The sequence below is a fragment of the Salmo trutta genome, chromosome 23, assembly GCF_901001165.1.
Source record: "Salmo trutta chromosome 23, fSalTru1.1, whole genome shotgun sequence".
In the NCBI taxonomy this organism is placed as follows: Eukaryota; Metazoa; Chordata; class Actinopteri; order Salmoniformes; family Salmonidae; genus Salmo; species Salmo trutta.
The window spans coordinates 18,513,957-18,534,985 of record NC_042979.1 but is presented as its reverse complement, the minus strand read 5'-3'; the positions used below and the strand labels follow the sequence as shown (position 1 = coordinate 18,534,985).

The following is a 21,029-nucleotide window of genomic DNA, read 5'->3' as shown; positions in this document are numbered from 1 at the left end:
TGAGTAAGACATAGCCGAAGACCAGACTGTGGAATCTGTCTTGAAACAGAGGAGTAGGCTTAACCACCTGAACTTGTCCAATAAGAATGCTCCGTTTTGAGGAAATCAGAAATACTTTGCAGTGTATCCCAAGGGGTGATTTTTATGAATTCATTATGTAGAGAGACCCTTAGATATCACTCAGCGAGTGTTAATAGCCAGGGTCATAGTCTGTTTGTTTCTAAATGTCTTTGTGTGGGCCTGAGGTGACAGCAGCCTTGTGTTCGATCTACAATAGCCAACTAGCCACGCCAGTACAGCAACATGTCACACTGTAAATGGCCCTAAAATTCCTATTGAGTCTGGATGTGTGTTCTTCATTCCCATGTATTATGTCTGTCCCCTTCATGGCTGGTGAGTTATTTCAGTCAGCATATTGTCCAGTGTAGATACAGTATGTGAACTTGCCAACGGACTGTTACGTTTTTATTTTGGAGCACGTTTTTCAAACTGTGCCTATGAACGCTCATTCATAAACTGTTAATGCCCCATTGACAATGAGTGTTACTTTTTAGAAAATGTGTATACAGAGTCGGAAGCATTTATTTTACGCCTCTGCCTGTTAAAAAAAAAAAACACCACCCATGGACTAATTCGAGCCACACACAATGTGGTGGGTGGGTGTCTTGAATTAGTTTTGTAATTTCAGAGATGGGTGAGTTCCATTTGCCAAGTTCCCAGGCCCAGACTAAAGGCAGTCACAGCATTCATTTGTAGGGCTGTCCCCATACGCTGAAAAGACAACAGTTTCCGATGGGTTATTATGGGGGAATTGACTCTGGGCATGAGGGAATTTATGGACAGTCGTACAGCCAGCTTCTAAAAGATGCCAATTTTAAACAGGGAATGAGCAGAGGCCCCGGGATATGGGTAGTTGGGAGATATCCTGGGATCCGTTGGGTGGTGTGGCTGGCTTTCTCACACACAGCACACGCTTTGCCGCACACACAAAGGTTCCATCTATCTAGAGTTTGTCAGAAGGCTGATCACACTTCATACATTTCCAGTGTACCCAGGGGCATTGTGTCAGAAATATAAGTAGAGAGTAGGGTTGCAAAGGGTCGGAAACTTTCCGGTAAGTTTCTGGAATTTTTACTTAAATTCATCAAAAAGTTAGCTTCAGGTCATCAATGACCTTGGACCACAGAAGGTATTTGCACTGGTAACAGACAATGCTGCGAACATGAAGGCTGCTTGGTCTAAAGTGGAGGATTCCTACCCTCACATCACACCCATTGGCTGTGCTGCTCATGCATTGAATCTGCTCCTCAAGGACATCATGGAACTTAAAACAATGGATACACTCTACAAGAGGGCAAAGGAAATGGTTAGGTATGTGAAGGTTCATCAAGTTATAGCAGCAATCTACCTCACCAAGCAAAGTGAGAAGAATAAGAGCACCACATTGAAGCTGCCCAGCAATACCCGTTGGGGTGGTGTTGTCATGTATGACAGTCTCCTGGAGGGGAAGGAGTCTCTCCAAGAAATGGCCATATCACAGTCTGCCGATATGGACAGCCCCATCTAGAGGATCATCCTGGATGATGTATTTTGGGAGAGAGTGGTAAGCAGTCTGAAACCTATAGCAGTAGCCATTGCACGGATTGAGGGAGACAATGCCATCCTGTCAGATGTTCAGATTCTGCTTGCAGATTTAAGAGAAGAAACCCGTACTGCCCTGCCCACTTACCTGTTGCTCCAAGAAGAGGAAACTGCAGTTCTGAAATGCATCAAAAGTCTTTCAGACTTCTGTTTGAGGCCCATACATGCCACATCGTACATGTTGGACCCCAAGTATGCTGGCAAGAACATCCTGTCTGGTGCAGAGATCAACAAGGCCTATAGTGTCATCACTACCATGTCTTGCCTCATTGGCCTGGATGAGGACAAGGTTCTTGGCAGTCTGGCGAAGTACACTTCCAAGCAAGAGCTTTGGGATGGAGATGCAATATGGCAGTTGTGCCAACATATCTCATCAGCCACCTGGTGGAAGGGACTTTGCATCTGAGGTTCTTTCCCCTGTTGCCTCCATCATCCTCCAAATCCCACCAACATCAGCCGCCTCAGAGTGCAACTGGTCCTTGTTTGGGAACACACACCAAAGCGCGCAATAGGCTGACCTGGCCATCCGGGCAAATTTGAGGCTTTTTGAGCCCGACAACGAGCCATCCTCAAGGTTGGAAATTGACAGTGAAGATGAGGCTTCAGAGTCTGATGTTCAAAAGGTGGACATTGAGGAGGTCCAGGGAGAAGACATGGAAGCCTGAGAGGAAGACAACCAAAGCTTTAGTTTGTAGACTATAATTTTACAGATGTATGTTGAAAATGTTTTTGGGAGATGCGATGGATCATTCAATATTCCCTTTTGTTGTTCAGTGAAATCATCCAATGTGGAGAGTCGACTCATTTAAATGAAAGTTCAATTCGTAACTAAATAGTTTTTTTTCTTTCTATTGGAAGGATTTAATAATTTGTCTGCTTATGATAAGGTAAAAGGTTTCTGTTTCTGTTTCTGTCTCCATATGATATGGTAAATATATCCAATGCAAAAAACATCTACATTTAAATGGTATAAATATTAATTTGCATATATTTCCGTTCATTCCCATATATTCCCGTTAATTCCCACGGAAAGTTTCCACCTCTGAATATTCCCCAAAATGTTCAATCCTAGTGGAGAGGGTGGGGATTTGTCTCTTTTTGCTCCATCGTCTATCCCCCTCAGTCATCGATAACCTGTGAGGAAAAGGGTTCTCTGTCGCCTTAGTCTAATGCTACTGGAACGAGACCAGCCATAAAATGACTGCACTAACAGTGTACACACACCCACATTTCTTACTTCTTACCACTGTCATCATCGCTAACCTTAAGACTGCACATCCCAAGCATCATTTGTGATGTTGTGCATGGATTTATTGGAGAAGTGCATAGACTGCAAAATACACACAGAGTACAACACATTAGGAACACTTTCCATGACGGACTGATCAGGTGAAAGCTATGATCCCTCATTGATGTCACATGTTAAATCCACTTCAAATCAGTGTAGATGAAGAGAAGGAGACCGGTTAAAGAAGGATTTTTAAACCTTGAGACATGGATTCTGTATGTGTGCCATTGAGGGTAAATGGGTAAGACAAAATATTTAAATGTCTTTGAACGGCGTATGGTACTAGGTACCAAGCACACCAGTTTGAGTGTGTCAAGAACTGCAAAGCTTCTGGGTTTTTCACAATCAACAGTTTCCCGTGTTTATCAAGAATTGTCCAACACCCAAAGGACATCCAGCAAACTTGACACAACCGTGTGAAGTTGGAGTCAACATGGGCCAGCATCCCTGTGGAGCTATTTCAGCACCTTGTAGAGTCCATGCCTCGACTAATTGAGGCTGTTCTGAGGGCAAAAGAGGATGCAACTCAATATTAGGAAGGTGTTTCTAATGTTTTGTTCACTCAGTGTATATCTAATTATTATTTTCTGTCTTCTTCGCTCCCAGCTTTCGGAAGCTCCTCCACTACCTCAGTGTTTGGTCAACAGCCCAGTGGTGGGAGTGTCTTTGGACAGGTAACATTCACATATTACTGTGTGTGCAAAATATAAAACCTTCCTACCATTTGATATGTAACACTTAAGTAAAAGACCCCCAAATGTCCCTCTTCAAATGCGAACACACCACACCACTCACATACACGGTAGATGTATTATTGCATCAGCTGAGAGGCCCATGCACTAACTACTGTATAACCAATTATGACCTTGTGGCTGTGCTCCCCTCCCTTCTCCCCTGCAGCAACCATCCAGTGGTGGGGGTCTGTTTGGTTCTAGCTCTGCCACGGTAGCAGGCTCCCAGCAGGCAGGTGGAGGCTTCTTCAGTGGCCTGGGGGGGAAACCCAGTGAGGACGCCGCCAACAAGAACCCCTTCGGCACGACCGCCGCCTCCGGGGGCTTCAGTCAGCCCAACCAGACAGGTGAGAGGACCCATAGGGGTGGAGAAGTTGTAGCAGAAAGTATGACATATCTTATAATTAAACTTCCTGTGCAATTTTAGGACAGTTATCATTAGCAAGAGACCCTTTGATTGACAGCCCCCTTGCACAGGATAAAGTCGACTGATATACACACTTTTATTGCCGCTCCGTTTCATACCAGCAAGCAATACAATGAGAATCACCAGAGTTTTGATAAGAGCACAAATATTATCAAGGTAAATATTTTCATGTAGAAGTAGGGAAGTAGCCAATATAATCAATTTTGTTTATGAACACAGTCTCACATAGAGCAGTGATTTAACCTGTTGATGCCGGAGGCACTGACAGCGTATGTGTTGTCCTATCTGTGACACAACAGGAGTCTGCACCATCCTCTATAGCTCCTGGTCATGTTACTGCTCAACAGACTGACTGGCATAGTTTTACATAGCAAATAGGCTTCTATATGCATGTTTTCTTATTCTAATGCACACAAACAGCATCTAATCATCCATGTTTGTTCTGTAGATTCATGCAAAAATTGTCATATTTTCCCGACCTTGTGGTGGTACGTGATTAATTTCCGTTAAACAGTGTTAATGAAAACATGAGTCTATTTTTCCTTCAAGCTATATATCACAGTGGTACTATACATGTAGGCTAGATGAGTAGAAATATCCACCTTGATATGCATTTGAGCCGCCCCCATACTATTCTACTATGCCCTCTTTTGTTCCAAATTGAAATTCTGATTATGGCTATCTGAATATGTATGACCCATTTCAAGGGGACTATTTGATAGGGTAGTATATCCCTTGCATGCCCAAAGCTTTGATTCTTATGAGAAATGTCATTCTCTGGCACTCACGTATTGCCTTCTAGGACATTTTGCCTGAACATATATCCCAACCCACATTGTTTCACCCATGTCTTCACCCATGTTTATTTTCTCAGTGCGCTGCATGACATGCATGTAGACCATTTTAGCTTTTAGTCAAATTCCTAAATTCCATTAGTTCTTCGACACTCACCTTTGGGAAGAGCACTGCAAATTAGTATTTTCCTTGAGTAGCTCTTAACGGACAGTAGGCATTGTGCAATGCTGCGTAATACATCAAGTGTCCGTCCCTATGTCTTCCACACACAGCTAATACCATTCAGCCACTGTGGCAGTCACATATCCATTTCTTCCTTCTGCCTGTTACTGATGAAAGTGAAACCCTTTATCTGATATTGCTGATCAAGTTCCTTAATGGCCAAAGATGTCTTCTTCTCCTGCACCCAGTTATTGATTGGCATCATAGTCAGTCATGTAACTTGTCCATGTAATCTTCCAACTATTTGAGAATCCATTTTGATTTGAAATGTGTTTCTTTTCTTTTCTCTCACATTGGTTGCATTCAAGTTACTGTCTTGTAAATTGTTGGAGCGTGAAAGTGCTAAATTGCTGGAAGTGGATGAGATGTTTGGAAATGTTCCACCTGTGCACAATCTCCAATGAGAATGCGGTGTTCTGTGTCATTTACACCTTAAATGTAGTGAAGTACTTGCCATGAGCAGTATTACCATATGGCCAATGCATTGTGCAAAGTATGAAAATGGCCCATAGAAAATAGCCTCCTCTATGAACGCGAAAAACCATTTCCAGTCTGTCACCAGCGGACTCTCACTAGCACCTTGCTAAAAGCCCAGAGGATTTAACGATAGAATCCTTATACATCTTTCCAGTGGTATAAAAAATAGAGACTGGACTGTCATTTCTCTTTGCTTATTTGAGCTATTCTTGCCATAATATGGACTTGGTCTTTTACCAAATAGGGATATCTCCTGTATACTACCCCTACCTTGTCAGAACACAACTGATTGGCTCAAACGCATTAAGAAGGAAAGAAATTCCACAAATGAACTTTTAACAAGGCTGTTCATTGAAATGCATTCCAGGTGACTACCTCATGAAGCTTGTTGAGAGAATGCCAAGAGTGTGCAAAGCTGTCATCAAGGCAAAATCGGTCGAATTGCCGACCCGTTGATTTTGTTAGTTACTCTCACTCAGATATCAAATTAAGAACTGCAAACATTTCTTTCCACCCTATGGAAAAATGAGTAGAATTGCATGAAATTTGTTATAAAGCTGCTAATTATTCTCTGCCCAATGGCAAAGTCTTTAGAATTGCAGGAAATTAATGTTTCAAGACCCATTTAATCTTTCCTCTCTTTTTTTATACCACTGGAGAGATGTATAAAAGCCAGGTCAGATGAAGAGACCGACGTTTCCAGCCAATTAAAAGTGAAACACGCTGTAAAGATAAAAAGACTGAGGGAGATCTGAGTTAACCGTAAAGTGTGTTGCTGTCATGACACCCCCAAAATGATATTCCACCACATCGTTCTGGAGATGAATATCTAATGAGAGAAGTTTAGATTTTCCTTACATGATTGAATTTTGAAATGGTGATCAGTGAGTGAGGGCTCGTGGATGGAAATTCTATAAAATGTCGTCCTCTTCCTGCTCAGTAGACTAGAGCAGGGATTGGCAACAGGAGGACTGCGGCCAAAACCGGCTCACGAATGTACATTTTTTTTGGGCCCCACTGTTTTTTTTTATTTGTTTGTTATTTTAGATTTTGGTGTAAAATAAAAATTATATATTTTTATCTGCTGAAATGTGTTTCATTTAGGAAATCTTTTCCCAAGTATTCACACACAAAAAGACACTTGATCATGTCTGAATGTAATCAAGGTATGAAATTATTATTTCCAAATTCAATCTATTTTGGGGCTTAGTAGAATGGCGCCGGAGAGGATGGCTGACATTTTACGTGCTCCTAACCAACTGTTATTTTGTTCATTTTTTTTGCATTGTTTATAACTTATTTGTTTACTTATTTTGTACATAATGTTGCTGCTATCAAAAATCAGTTCTGGACATCAGAACAGCGATTATTCACCAAGAACTGGTAGAAGTTTTTCCTTTTACGAGTCCGACGTGAAGGATATACTGCTTTGCCGGGAACAGGCCCAAATCTCCGTCATTTGCGTGAAGAGAAGACTGAGAAAATGGGGCGGAGGTTGGGCTGCCTTCTGAGAATTCAAGGGCGAGCGAGTAAACCCTCACTGCCAACGTGAAATCATTGGAAAATAAAATCGATGACCTACGAGCAAGATTAAACTACCAACGCGACATTAAAAACGATCGTATGTTTGTTTCACCGAGTCGTAGCTGAACAACGACATGAATAACATACAGCTGGCGGTTTTTACATTGTATCGGCAGGATAGAACAGCAGTCTCTGGTAAGACAAGGGGTGCGGGTCTACGTATATTTGTAAACAACAGCTGGTGCACGATATCTAAGGAAGTCTCAAGGTTTTGCTCGCCTGAGGTAGAGTATCTCATGATAAGCTGTTATTCAGGGTTGCAAACTTGTCACCTTTGGCAAAATTCGCCGTTTTGAATACAAAATAGGTGACCTACGTGATTCATGTAGATCCGGTTTGTATCACACTACTGGCTCTAAGCGAACGAGTGATGCGCGTTTGGAGCAATACTGGCTGTATCCAAGGCTCAGCCAGTCGGTTACAGCATCAGTGCGCGCTCTAGAAAGTCAACTTGCCATTTACAGTAGCGCGTTCCCTGAACGATAATGAAGAGGTAACGTTAGGTGAGAAGTCTGACCAAGGAGACGGGGGTGAGAAGGTGATGAAGTGTACTTCATGAGCTGTAACCGAAAAACTACTGGTATTTGGAAAGTTTGAGGTGAAGGAGAAAGTGTGGTGGAACAAGTATTAGCATTGTTCAGTATCTTGCCTGCTGGATCGAATTCTCCGTAAGCTAGCCAGAGAAATGTTGAGCAACATTAGCTAACTTATCTGATCAAATAATTGACTTTATGGTGTGAGAATTAGCTTGCTAATAAAGTCAGACAGCAAACGTTAGCTAGCTAACGTTACAACATCAGATGAGCTAACATTAGTAACCTAACCAATTCGTTATAGTATTAACTGGTATACGACTCCTTGCTGTTCCTCAAGTTATAACGTGTTAGTTGCTTACTGGACCCTGGCAATCTGTGTGAAATGTTAACTAGCTAACGAACTAGCCACTATCTGTTAACTAATGTTTTCCCTCTACAGTATGTGGTTAATTTTTAGAATGAGAGAATTAGGTGAAAATGAGGTGTTGCTTGTTAAACAAGTGGATTCAGGGATCAAGTGTAGCTGGAGCTGGGCCTGTCTTAAGCTGGATGCCACTATAGAGGTGAAAGGAACATCACACACTTTCCCTCTTTCTCACTTTTGCTGGCACATTGTAGAACAGATGTCCACAGGCAGGAAGTGTACAATGTAATAATGTGCAGTGTAGCCCAAATATATTGTTTTTGTTGTGGTGAATTTGACAGTAAGGTGTGTGTGTGTGAGGGGGGATTATACTTATTTTTACTCAGTGAATGTTATTTTTGCACACACGTAGCCTTGTGCACTTGATCGATGTCTACTATAGTGGCCACCATAATATAGGAAAAATAGAATGCCTGATTTGTTTCATTCAATTTCTACTTTAAGATGTTTTTTTCCCAAGTGCCTTATTTATGTGTGTGGTCACAAGCGCTCTATTATAAAGGCTGTCATGGCTAACTGCAATATTAGTGTATTGTTTTGAGTGTCATTTGCAGTAAAGTCTAGGCAACAAATAACATTAGATTGCTTTCTTTACATTTTTTAGCTGTGAGTTAGGTTCACATGAACCACTATTTATTTTACACACAGGGACTGATCATGTAGATCACATTCTTTGTTGTTTTAATTCACACATTGGCTACCCAGACTATCTGCATGGTGTCCCGCCACCCACCACATGCCAACCCCTCTTTTACGCTACTGCTACTCTCTGTTTATCATATATGCATAGTCACTTTTACCATATCTACATGTACATACTACCTCAATCAGCCCGACTAACGGGTGCCTGTATATAGCCTCGTTACTGTTATAGCCTCGTTACTGTATATAGCCTCGCTACTGTTATTTTTCACTGTCTTTTTACTGTTTTTTTTATTTCTTTACTTATCTATTGTTCACCTAATACCAATTTTTTTACTTACAAATTGAGCTGTTGGTTCGGACCTGTAAGTAAGCATTTCACTGTAAGGTTGTTGTATTCAGCGCATGTGACAAACTTTGATTTGAATTAGTTAAAACCTGCATTTCCCCCAAGCAGGGATTTTTTGCACGTTTCAGTGCCCCCCCAAAAAAGTATCATCTTTTTGGGCCCTCAGCAGTTTGCATCCCTGTCTATTGCACTCCACACTGCCCTTTCCCACCTGGACAAAAGGAACACCTATGTGAGAATGCTATTCATTGACTACAGCTCAGCGTTCAACACCATAGTGCCTTCAAAGCTCATCACTAAGCTAAGGACCCTGGGACATAACACCTCCCTCTGCAACAGGATCCTGGACTTCCTGCCGGGCCGCTCCCAGGTAGTAAGGGTAGGTAACAACACATCTGCCACGCTGATCCTCAACACGAGGGCCCCTCAGTCAGGGGGGTGTGCTCAGTCCCCTCCTGTACTCCCTGTTCACTCATGACTGCATGGCCAAGCACGACTCCAACACCACCATTAAGTTTGCCGATGACCTGATCACTGACAACAACAAGACAGCCTATAGGGAGGAGGTCAGTGACCTGGCCAAGACAGTCGTGAAGAGGGCACAACAAAACCTATTCTCCCTCAGGAGACTGAAAATATTTGGCATGGGTCCTCAGGTCCTCAAAAGGTTCTACAGCTACCATCGAGAGCATCCTGACTGGTTGCATCATTGCCTAGTATGGCAACTGCTCGGCATCCGATCGCAAGGCACTAGGGTAGTGCATACGGCCTAGTACATCACTGGGGCCAAGCTTCCTGCCATCCAGGTCCTTATACTAGGCGGTGTCAGAGGAAGAAAAATTGTCCAACTCCAACCACACTAGTCATAGACTGTTCTCTCTGCTACCGCATGGCAAGCGGTACCGGAGCACCAAATCTAGATCCAAGAGACTTCTAAACAGCTTCTACCCCCAAGCCATAAGACTCTTGAACATCTAGTCAAATGACTTCCCAGACTACTCTCTGTTATTATCTATGCATAGTCACTTTAATAACTCTACCTACATGTACATATTACCTCGACTAACCGGTGCCCCTGCACATTGACTCTGTACCGGTACCCCCTGTATATAGCCTCGCTGTTGTTATTTTACTGCTGCTCTTTATTTGTTACTTTCTTATTTTAAAAAAATATAATATTAAACTGCATTGTTGGTTAAGGGCTTGTAAGTAAGCATTTGACTGTAATGTCTACACCTGTTGTATTTGGTGTATTGCGACAAATAATTTGATTTGATTAGTTGTGGTCAATTTGCGCCGTACAATAAAATTTGGGGCCCCCAACCATTCGTTCCGATAAAAATTGCTGTATTTAGGTGCCCTACCCATGCAATAGAGGATTGTTCAGGTTTGCTACATCTCTCTTGTCCTCGCTCTCATCCTCTTGGAGGGGACCAATAGCCAATTCGAGAACTTGTTTAGGGCTTCCCATACCATTACTTAGGTGAGAAGCTTAGCTCAGTGGCACCCTGTCTAGACATATTTTGGGATCCTTTTACGTCGATTTAAAGGCCCAGTTGCGTCAAAATTCAGTTTTCTTTGTTTTATATCATATTGTACAACAGAGGATGAAGCGAACTGTTAGTGTGAAAACATTTGATCATTTGAAAATACAATCTACACAGGACCTTCTAATCAGCAGGTGTGCATGCGGTAGTTTCGAGTTTCCATGGTAACATCGCCATGTGGTAAATTAGTTAATAGACCAATAAAGAGTTCCAGACCCCTCTGAGTTCCTGTGTTTCTTATAGAATATTAGCTCAACAATTGCAGAGTTCCTGTATCTGAAGATCATTTGGGAAGTATTCACTTTTCCCACATTTTTTTAAAGTTTCAGCCTTATTCTAAAAATGATTAAATTGTTTTTTCCCTTCATCAATCTACACACACTACCCCATAATGACAAAGCAAAAACAGGTTTTTAGACATTTCTGCAAGTGACTTTTTAAAAAAATTATTAATTTATGAAATATCACATTTACATAAATATTCAGACCCTTTACTCAGTACTTTGTTGTAGCACTTTTGGCAGCGGTTACAGCCTAGAGTCTTCTTGGGTAAGACACTACAAGCTTGGCACACCTGTATTTGGGGAGTTTCTCCCATTCTTCTCTGCAGATCCTTTCAAGCTCTGTCAGGTTGGATGAGGAGCGTGGCTGCACAGCTATTTTCAGAGGTTCTAGTCCGGGCTCTGGCTGGACCCCTCAAGGACATTCGGAAACTTTTCCCGAAGCCACTCCTGTGTTGTCTTGGCTGTGTACTTAGGGTCATTATCCTGTTGGAAGGTGAGCCTTCGCCCCAGTCTGAGGTACTGAGTGCTCTGGAGTAGGTTTTACTCAAGTGTATCTGTACTTTGCTCCGTTCATCTTTCCCTCCATCTTTTTTCCCTTCTTCACTAGTCTCCCAGTCCCTGCCACTGAATAAAATCCCCACAGCATGATGCTGCCACCACAATGCTTCACCGTAGGGATCGTGCCAGGTTTATTTGTCGTGACGCTTTGCATTCAAGCCAAAGTTCAAACTTGGTTTCATCAGATCAGAGAATATTGTTTCTCATGGTCTGAGTCCTTTAGGTCCCTTTTGGCAAACTCCAAGAGGGCTGTCATGTTCCTTTTTACTGAGGAGTGGCTTCTGTTTGGCCACTCTACCATAAAGGCCTGATTGGCGGAGTAATTCAGAGATGGTTGTCCTTCTGGAAGGGCTCTTGGTCCCTTCCCTGACCAAGGCCCTTCTCCCCCAATTGCTCAGTTTGGCCAGGCCACTGTGTTCCGCAGAAATCTTTTGGTACCCTTTCCCAGATCTGTGCCTCAACACAATCCTGTCTCGGAGCTCTACGGACAATTCCTTTGACCTCATAGCTTGGTTTTTGCTCTGACGTGCACGGTCAACTGTGGGATATTTCCAAATCATGTCCAATCAATTGAATTTACCACAGGTGGACTCCAATGAAGTTGTAGAAACATCTCAAGGATGATCAACGGAAACATGATGCACCTGAGCTCAATTTCGAGTCTCATAGCAAAGGGTCTGAATATTTAAGGTATTTCTGTATTTTATTTGTAATTTATTTTCCTGATTTTTAAAACTGTTTTTGCTTTTTCATTATGGGGTATTGTGTGTGGATTGCTGAGGGAAAACAAATATTTAATCAATTTTCGAATAAGGGTGTAACGTAACAATATGTAGAAAAAGTCAAGGGGTCAGAATACTTTCCGAATTCACTGTAAATATGAACAGGACCGGCACAAAACATTTGCACGGCACCTATTTCAGTCTACATGCTATACTGCTATAAATCCACTGCTATAACTCCACTTTTAACCTCTGTCTGTCCTACAGGAGGACCCACCCTGTTTGGGAACAGCGGGGCCAAAACCTTTGGCTTTGGCTCTCCAGCATCAACATTTGGAGGGGGGGAGCAGACGGCCAGTGGGACCTTTAGCACGGGAGGCGGGAGCGTGGCTGCTCAGGGGTTCGGCTCCTTCTCCACCCCTGCCAAACAGACAGGTAGGCTATTCCCTCAACCCAAAATAAGTGACAATAGTCAAACAGCTCTGTCAACTACAGACGTTTGTGTCCATGATTATTTTCAAAAGTGTTGTCCAACGATGTCACAAATAACCCTTCTGTTATTAGACTTTGGGTCTCAGTAGCCTGTCTTACAAAATATATCACTTTGAAGAGTATGTCGATTATAACTTTTTCAAGCAAGCATCTTTCAATTGCAAAATTATTGCAAGGTGGTATTACAAGGTAATATCACACCTGCCGGCCTAACGTACACAATACAAGGTGGTACAATAGGGTAGTTGTACTTTATTCTGCAATACCTACCCTCTTTGAACACATTCCCCATCACTAGCCCCTCTAGTCTTTTTGACTGTGATAGTAACGGCCCTATACATTCTTGGCTCTGTCTCTGATGTCGTTCTGTCTGCCTCTGTCTGTTGGTGCGGTGGGTGGCTCAGTGTCGTGTGAGGGTCAGAGAGTGGGGCAGGTGCTGATGGATGAACACTCCACATACGCATCACTTCCTCCCCAGCGATGCGGTGGGGGTGGCTCCACTCCCTGCATCCTCAGCTGCCCCCAGCTCTATCTCCCCAAGGAGAGACTCACTCTGTCCTCCTTTATCATCTGAGCTACAGTGAGAGTCACCTTATCTCTTTCTGCCAGTACAGCACTAGTGGAACACGGTCAGGCTACATTCCACAATGCTGCGTCTTTCGTAGCTAGTGAACAGTCTTGGTGTCTATTTGGCCAGAGCAGTCATAGCATACATTTTGTCAACGCAGTTCTAATATTTCCTCAAGCTAGCTAAAATTATAGCATGTCTTAGCAAATAGAAAGTCGTAGCGTTCCCCAAAAGTTATTACCACTGCAGTTTTGTCTTGGCATTTTACTCAGCTAGCTATCTGGCACTGCCAAAGGACATCATCTCTCCTAGCTTTATCATAGGCATCTACCCCTAAACTCTTGGGCCCATATTCACAAAGCCTCTCAGAGTAGGAGTGCTGATCTAGGATCAGGTCCACCCTCTAATTCATAACTGATCCTAGATCAGCACTCCTACTCTGAGAGGCTTTGTGAATACGGGACCTGGGGGGTTTCGGTGCCGCTCCAAGGAATGTAATCCCATTACATTAGCTCAATCAATTATTCACTGGGCCGTGCTCGTCTCGTAGCCAGGCTGTAATTTCAGTGCTCCCCTCTCTTTAACTCCTCCTCCTTTCTCAGCCCCAGAGAGAGTGTGGTTGGCAATCAATTCCCATCAAGCCATCCTAGCCCTTATGCTATGTGTGTGTGTGAGAGCAGTTGTCCCTGAACAGAAATGGAGTGTTGTAGAGCAGATGATAATACAACACAACATTATTAATCATGTTGGGGTGATTTTAGTTTTAGGGCAACACCAGGTGTTACATATACACATGGCACAAGATGTAGGAATAAGGTAAACGGTGCCTCTATTTTTGAAGCCTTTGTTATTATGCATGTGTCCCCTGAGACATTCTGCCCCCCCCCCCCCCGTCTCAACCAATACAACAATATTACATATTACTCATACACATGTCAAGCGTATTCATGTAACCATCTCTCTCACACATATTTTATCAAATGCAAAGTCAACCACCTGACCCTTCGTCACACACCTCTCTCTCTGTACCCCTACAGGTGGTTTTGGGAGCGCCCCTGTGTTCGGTAGCCCCCCTGCTTTTGGGGGCTCCCCGGCTTTTGGGGGGGCAGCAGCGTTTGGCTCGGCACCCTCTTTTAGCAGTCCCATGGGCTCCTCAGCCAGCAAAGTGTTTGGAGAGGGAACGGCAGCCGCCAACGTGGGAGGATTCGGGTAAGAGAGACACCCCTGTTAGACATGTATTGGATATGAAGAGTGAAGACTTTTAGAATTGTTCTGAAATTACAGTGTAGAAGAGCTGAATATTCTTGATAATACTGACCATAAAGGCTTCAGAATGTCTTTAAATGTTTTTATGCATTTATTGCTGTGTATGTGATATTGTCTGGGTTGGTTGTCATGTATATTAAAAAGGTTGACTTTGGGGCGGCAGCGTAGCCTAGTGTTGGACTAGTAACCGAAAGGTTGCAAGATCGAATCCCCGAGCTGACAAGTTTACAAATCTGTCGTTCTGCCCCTGAACAAGGCAGTTAACCCACTGTTCCTAGGCTTTCATTGAAAATAAGAATTTGTTCTTAACTGACTTGCCTAGTTAAATAAAGGTCAAATAAAAGGAAAGCATTATGGGCAAGTTATGCAACACCTCACGTTCCAGCTGACAGCACGATGACACATCCCAGACAGTGTTTTCATATTCACACATGGAGCTTGTCACCAACATTCCATGGTAAATAAGCAATAGCATGCTAACCCCCGACCTCATTTCTCAACTTGGGCATAACACCCTAAGCCCTGCTCAGCAACACTAGCCAGGTTTCCATCCAATTGGTGACAGATTTTCATGCGAATATTAAAACATTAGCATAACGAATATATGCGTATTTTCCTACCAGTGGTGTTTACACCAAACTGACTTGTTGTGGATAAAAATCAGTGTGTGATGCCTTTACACAAGGTACGTTTTTGCTTAAGTTTTCAGGTACAGTGCCTTCAGAAAGTATAAAACTTGACTTTTTCAAAATTGTGTTGTTACAAGGTGGTATTAAAATGGTTTGAATTGTCTTTTTTGTCAACAATCTACACAAAATACTAATGTCAAAGTGGGGGGGAATTGTGTGAAAAATAACACTGTCTTGATTACGTAAGTATTCAACCCCCAGAGTCAAAAATACATGTTAGAATCACCTTTGGCAGCGATTACAGCTGTGAGTCTTTCTGGGTATGTCTCTAAGAGCTTTGCACAACTGGATTGTTCAATATTTGCACATTATTCTTTAAAAAATTCTTCAATCTCTGTTAAATTAGTTCTTGATCATTGCCAGATAGCCATTTTCATGTCTTGCTATAGATATTCAAGCAGATTTAAGTCAAAACTGTAACTAGGCCACTCATTAACATTCAATGTCGTCTTGGTAAGCAACTCCAGTCTATATTTGGCCTTGTGTTTTAGGTTATTGTCCTGCTGAAAGATGAATTCATCTCCCAGTGTCTGTTGGTTTTCATATAGGATTTTGCTTGTGCTTAGCTCTATTCCATTTATTTTTATCCCAAAAAACATCCTAATCCTTGCCGATGACAAGCATACCCATAACATGATGCAGCCACCACCATGCTTGAAAATATGAAGAGTGGTACTCCGTGATGTGTTGTGTTGGATTTACCCAAACATAACGCATTGTATTCAGAACATGAAGTTAAATTTTTTTTTTTTTTTTTTTTGCAGTTTTACTTTAGTGACTTATTGCAAACAGGATGCATGTTTTGGAATATTTTTACTCTGTACAGGCTTCCTTTTCACTGTCATTTAGGTTAGTATTGTAGAGTAACTACAATGTTAATCCATTGATACACCATCCAAAGTGTAATTAATAACTTCACTATGCTCAAAGGGGTATTCCATGTTTGCTTTTTTTATTTTTACCCATCTACCAATAGGTGCCCTTTGCGAGGCATTGGAAAACCTCCCTGGTCTTTGTGGTTGAATCTGTGTTGGGAATTCACTGCTTGACTGAGGGACCTTACAGATAATTGCAGTGTGTGAGGTACAGAGATGAGGTAGTCATTCTAAAGTCATGTTAATTAAGCAATAAGGCACAAAAGGCAGTGATGTAGCATGAATATAGTCACAGGTATATGGTGTTGTTCGACGCGATAAGTAACCCATTTACTTATTGCTTTTATAAAACTGTTACCAACCTATATTAAAATAATGAATTACATATTTTCATTAAAATGTTATTTTGATCAGTCAATTCATACAATTTCATTATTTGACCAGAAGCTGTACAGTAGTTTGGACAAAAATCTGGTTGTTAGTTCTTTTGGTCATGTTGCTACGGACACGACCCAGTTAATGTTTTTATAGTTGCTATGCAAAAAGGCCAAAATGGTTGCTATGCAGTCTGGATAACGTTCTTTTCGCTTGCTTGCATGCTAGCTTCAGTTAACTCGGTCACATTAAACATTAAACTTGGAATGACAGTACACTAGCTGCATTTTTGTTTCATTTAGCTTTTTTTTACATTGACATTTACTTGGATACGTCCATGATGATGCGTGATTTCGACTGGCTCAGAAAAAGTTCTCACCTGGGCACTGTTCACGCTACACGGAGTGTACAAAACATTAGGAACACCTTCCTAATATTGAGTTGCACCCCTTTTCCCCTCAGAACATCCTCAATTCGTCGGGGCATGGACTCTACAAGGTGTCAAAAGCGTTCCACAGGGATGCTGGCCCGTGTTGACTCCAATGCTTCCTTCCCACAGTTGTCTGCATGTCCTTTGGGTGGTGGATCATTCATGATACACACGGGAAACTGTTGAGTGTGAAGTTCCCAGCAGTGTTGCAGTTCTTGACACTCATACCGGTATTCCTGGCACCTATTACCATACTCCATTCAAAGGCACAAATCTTTTGTCTTGCCCATTCACCCTCTGAAAGGCATATTTACACAATCCATATCCCAGTTGTCTCAAGGCTTAAAAATCCCTATTTAACCTGTCTCCTCACCTTCATCTACACTGATTGAAGTGGATTTAACAGGTTACATCAATAAGGGATCATAGCTTTGACCTGGATTCACCTGGTCAGTCTATGTCATGGAAAGAGCAGGTGTTCCTAATGTTTTATACACTCAGTGTATGTACGGTACTACAGAGATCAAAATTCAAAAGTGAAACATTGTTTCCAGGTCAGACAGACCAAACTTTGCTAGGCTGGAAGCGAGGGGAAATTATGTGCGAGTTGGGATGAATACAAGAGATGATTCAGACGGCAACATTTACATGATATTCTTATGGCGGTGCAGTGATAATGTTTTAGATGGTACTGTTAGCAGGTATAGGTGTGTCTGTGACGGCCAATACAGCACGGCTTGGAATGCTGCTCATCCAATCAGCATCCAGGATCCAAACAACCAGTTTTATAAACATGTTCTTGCACACAAAGTGAGTCCATGCAATGTGTTATGTGACTTGTTAAGCAAAGTCTTACCATAATAATGGGGTAGAATACTTATTGACTCAAGACATTTCAGATTTTTATTTATAATTAATTTGTAAAAATGTCTAAAATTATTCCACTGACATTATGGGGTATTGTTTGTAGGTCATTGACACAAAATCTAAATTTAGCCATTTTTAAAATTCAGGCTGTAACACAATAACATTTGGAAAAAGTCACAGGGTGTGAATACTTTCTGAAGGCACTGTACTGAATAAAAATCTAAAGTTCAATGTGTTTCCATTTCATTTTCAACCGACTGTTGCGTTAAATAGCAAATGTGCCTACTCTGGTCTTGGTATGTGTGCTTTACCCAACAGCTCGCAGATGCAGTGCGGGTAGTCTACATGATGACATTATTATGGATCATTTAATGTCATTCAAGCATCGATCATCATGTCACCAGAATAAGACCCAAGTCTATTTATTGGAGAGGAGCATGTAGCTCATCAACGTGCACTTTCACCACTCTGTGACGTTCATCATAACTCATTTAATCTGTATTGTAATAAACTACATGGTTTCCAGATTTGTAGTGGGAGGACTACACACTATGTCATCGGGTGACTCCAAGTTTACTTCAATATGATCGTTATTATATCAATATTTTCATTAAGGCATTTCCACTACCATTTCTCACATAATACAATTTTTCGACACAAAAAGTTCCCACCATGTCGAATGAACAAATTATCTGTCAGCATTTATAAAATTGTACTCAAATGTCCTGTTTTTCTATACGGTATGACTTGAAAATATGGTTACTGGCACACGTGTGCTTCGTCTGCCTTCAATGAGTTTGAAATTTCATTTAGAAAAGTCCACAATAGTTTAGGGCAAGCATTGCTGGTATGTTTTAAACACAATTCATCAGGGGATGGGATTCAGTCAGCTCTAACGACCCAGACCCCCTGCTGAGTCAACCTCTATTCTGAGTTTAACTGCAACCCTCATTGTAAGATTATGGGTGAACATGGGATTATTCCTCCATCCCCTACCGCTCAGCTCCCTATTCCCCCCCACGTGCAGGCCTGCTGGGGCGCTGCGCACCTCTGCCAAGACCCAAACCATGGAGCCATGCAGAGTTAGATTATTCCACCTAGATAATCCCACTCTGGGGTCATACTGCCAGATGATTTTAAAATGGGCTGGTACCCGCCTTCTCTCTTCTATCTATCCTCTCCCTCTTTCCCCCCTGGGGGTCGTGTATTGGGCACAAATTGTCAGGAGGGGATTACCGCCTAAATCCCCACCCCTCAATCCTCTACCACCCCCTACTCTCACACACGCACACACACACTTTACACCATCTGCCTTAGGTCCTGTGGGTTTCAGGAAGACGAGCTAGCCTTGCCCTGAAGTCATTTCTCAGTTTTTCTTATTTTTCTCCTGTTCTGTTTTGTCAGGGTTTAATCCCATGGGACTGTCAAATGGCAGCAGGCTTAGTGTTTTCAGTCATTCCTTTCCTCAGTTCAGTCAGTTTTTTTCAGTGTTCTTTTCATAATGTCAGGACTCGTGAGGTAATATTTTTACCGCTCTTTATTTCGCTTGTCATCACCCGTCATCCTGTTCACAAAGATAAATATTGAAGTTGTTTACGAATGCCGGTTCTAGTTTAGTTGTTTCAAAACCTCTGCAGAGATTTATTAAAAGATAGTTCAAAGATAAAACGCCTCAGGAATCCCCACAGCCAGTAAATGTCACCCTCCCTATCTTTAGAAGTGGTTCCTCAATTTAGCAGTGTAGAGTAGGCTTGGGCGATATCCAGATTTTCATACCGTTTCTGTACCCAAACGGGTGTACGGTATTACCGAAAGTACACACAAGGGGTGCTATTTCCAAAAATATATTTTTTGTGGGGACGCACAAAACAATTTAGGCGACAGGGATCTTGATCCAGGAGGGTATTAAATGTCCCTGCTGTAACCAAGAAGCTTGATTTTGACATCTAGGCAGTAGGCAAGTTAGCAAACCTAATGCATAGCTGGAACCCTGAGCTGGATATCATTTATTTGACACATCTTAGATGTATTATAGTTATAATCAACCTATAATAATAAATAAGCACTGGCATTGCATGAAGCCCCCGCGAGGTATTGGAAATCATACCGGTGGTATTTCTAAATAACCCTGTATACTGTTTATACCATATACATCTCCCAAGCCTAGTACTTAAAGATGAGTCTGGTCCCGGATTGACCCAAGAGCGGGTAAAGAGGGCCGGCCAGAAGGCCGGCCGGCGATTGGCTGCTGTATTAAGGTCAGAGGTCAGCCTATATTTCGGTCCGGGGGTCTGCTTCCCAGATTAGAACCAGCAGAGCAGCTGAGCTGGCTGAATGGCCTGGACTATTCTCTACCCCTCTCTTCATTACTCTCTCACTCTTTTCTTTAATGTCACACTATCTTTTCGCCCTTGTTTCTGTTATCTTCCCCTCTTTCTTTCTCTCTCCTCTCTGAACGGCCACACACACACATGCTATATTGTACGTCCATTCCCCTTCCTCCTCCCCTTGTCTCTGCTGATGTTTGATGATTCTCAAAAACTAATCCTGGAGGTTCAGCTGTCTGACTGGTGCTGCTCTTGTATCTCACTCAGGGCAACTGAAGCCTCCATGTCAGAACGAAATATCTAAAAATATAAGATATGCCATTTATCGGACGCTTTTATCCAAAGCGACTTAGTCATGCATGCATACATTCTACATATGGCTGGTCCTGGGAATCAAACCAGCTATCCTGCCGTTGCAAGCGCAATGCTCTACCAACTGAGCTACAGAAGACATCTAGCTTTCCTTTAGACTGTTCTACTACACATTTAAACTGAATAAAACATGAAAACACACTCTGCTCCCTGACAGTGTCCCAGCCTCCACATACAGATCCCAGATCAGTAAGGGAAGCGCCGTGGGAGCGTTAGCGACTTATTCCATTGTAATTCAAATAAAGTATTATTGCAATATGCTTTGATGTAATGGGCTCTGATATTTTTCCAGGCAAGGCTGTTTCTCTGCATATTTTAGGAACCTGTCCTCTGGGTTAGAATGGTAATGTGAGCAGAGTAGAGGGACTGGGGCAGTGTGCTACAGTAACTATACTAGACAGTCTGTAACCTGGAGGGGAGGAGCGCAGGTCATAGTAATTCCACCTCCCTCTGTATGGCTTCAGGGGGTTCAGGACTGATGTAGTATATAGGGTGGATGTAAACTGACCAGCATATTTCCCAGTTTGTGTGTCAATGTAAT

The 21,029-nt window shown here is 42.3% G+C and overlaps 1 protein-coding gene across 2 annotated transcripts in view; it reads left to right on the top strand.

Annotated features, from left to right (window-relative positions):
- The window catches only part of nup214 (nucleoporin 214), a 78,583-nt gene that overhangs the window by 47,474 nt on the left and 10,080 nt on the right, over positions 1 to 21,029 (top strand). For both annotated transcript variants that reach the window (XM_029709342.1, XM_029709343.1), the window contains exons 30-33: positions 3,536 to 3,603; positions 3,830 to 4,007; positions 12,495 to 12,662; positions 14,325 to 14,496. In XM_029709342.1, coding sequence (XP_029565202.1) covers positions 3,536 to 3,603; positions 3,830 to 4,007; positions 12,495 to 12,662; positions 14,325 to 14,496 — 586 coding nt within the window. The remainder of the gene's footprint in view (positions 1 to 3,535; positions 3,604 to 3,829; positions 4,008 to 12,494; positions 12,663 to 14,324; positions 14,497 to 21,029) is intronic.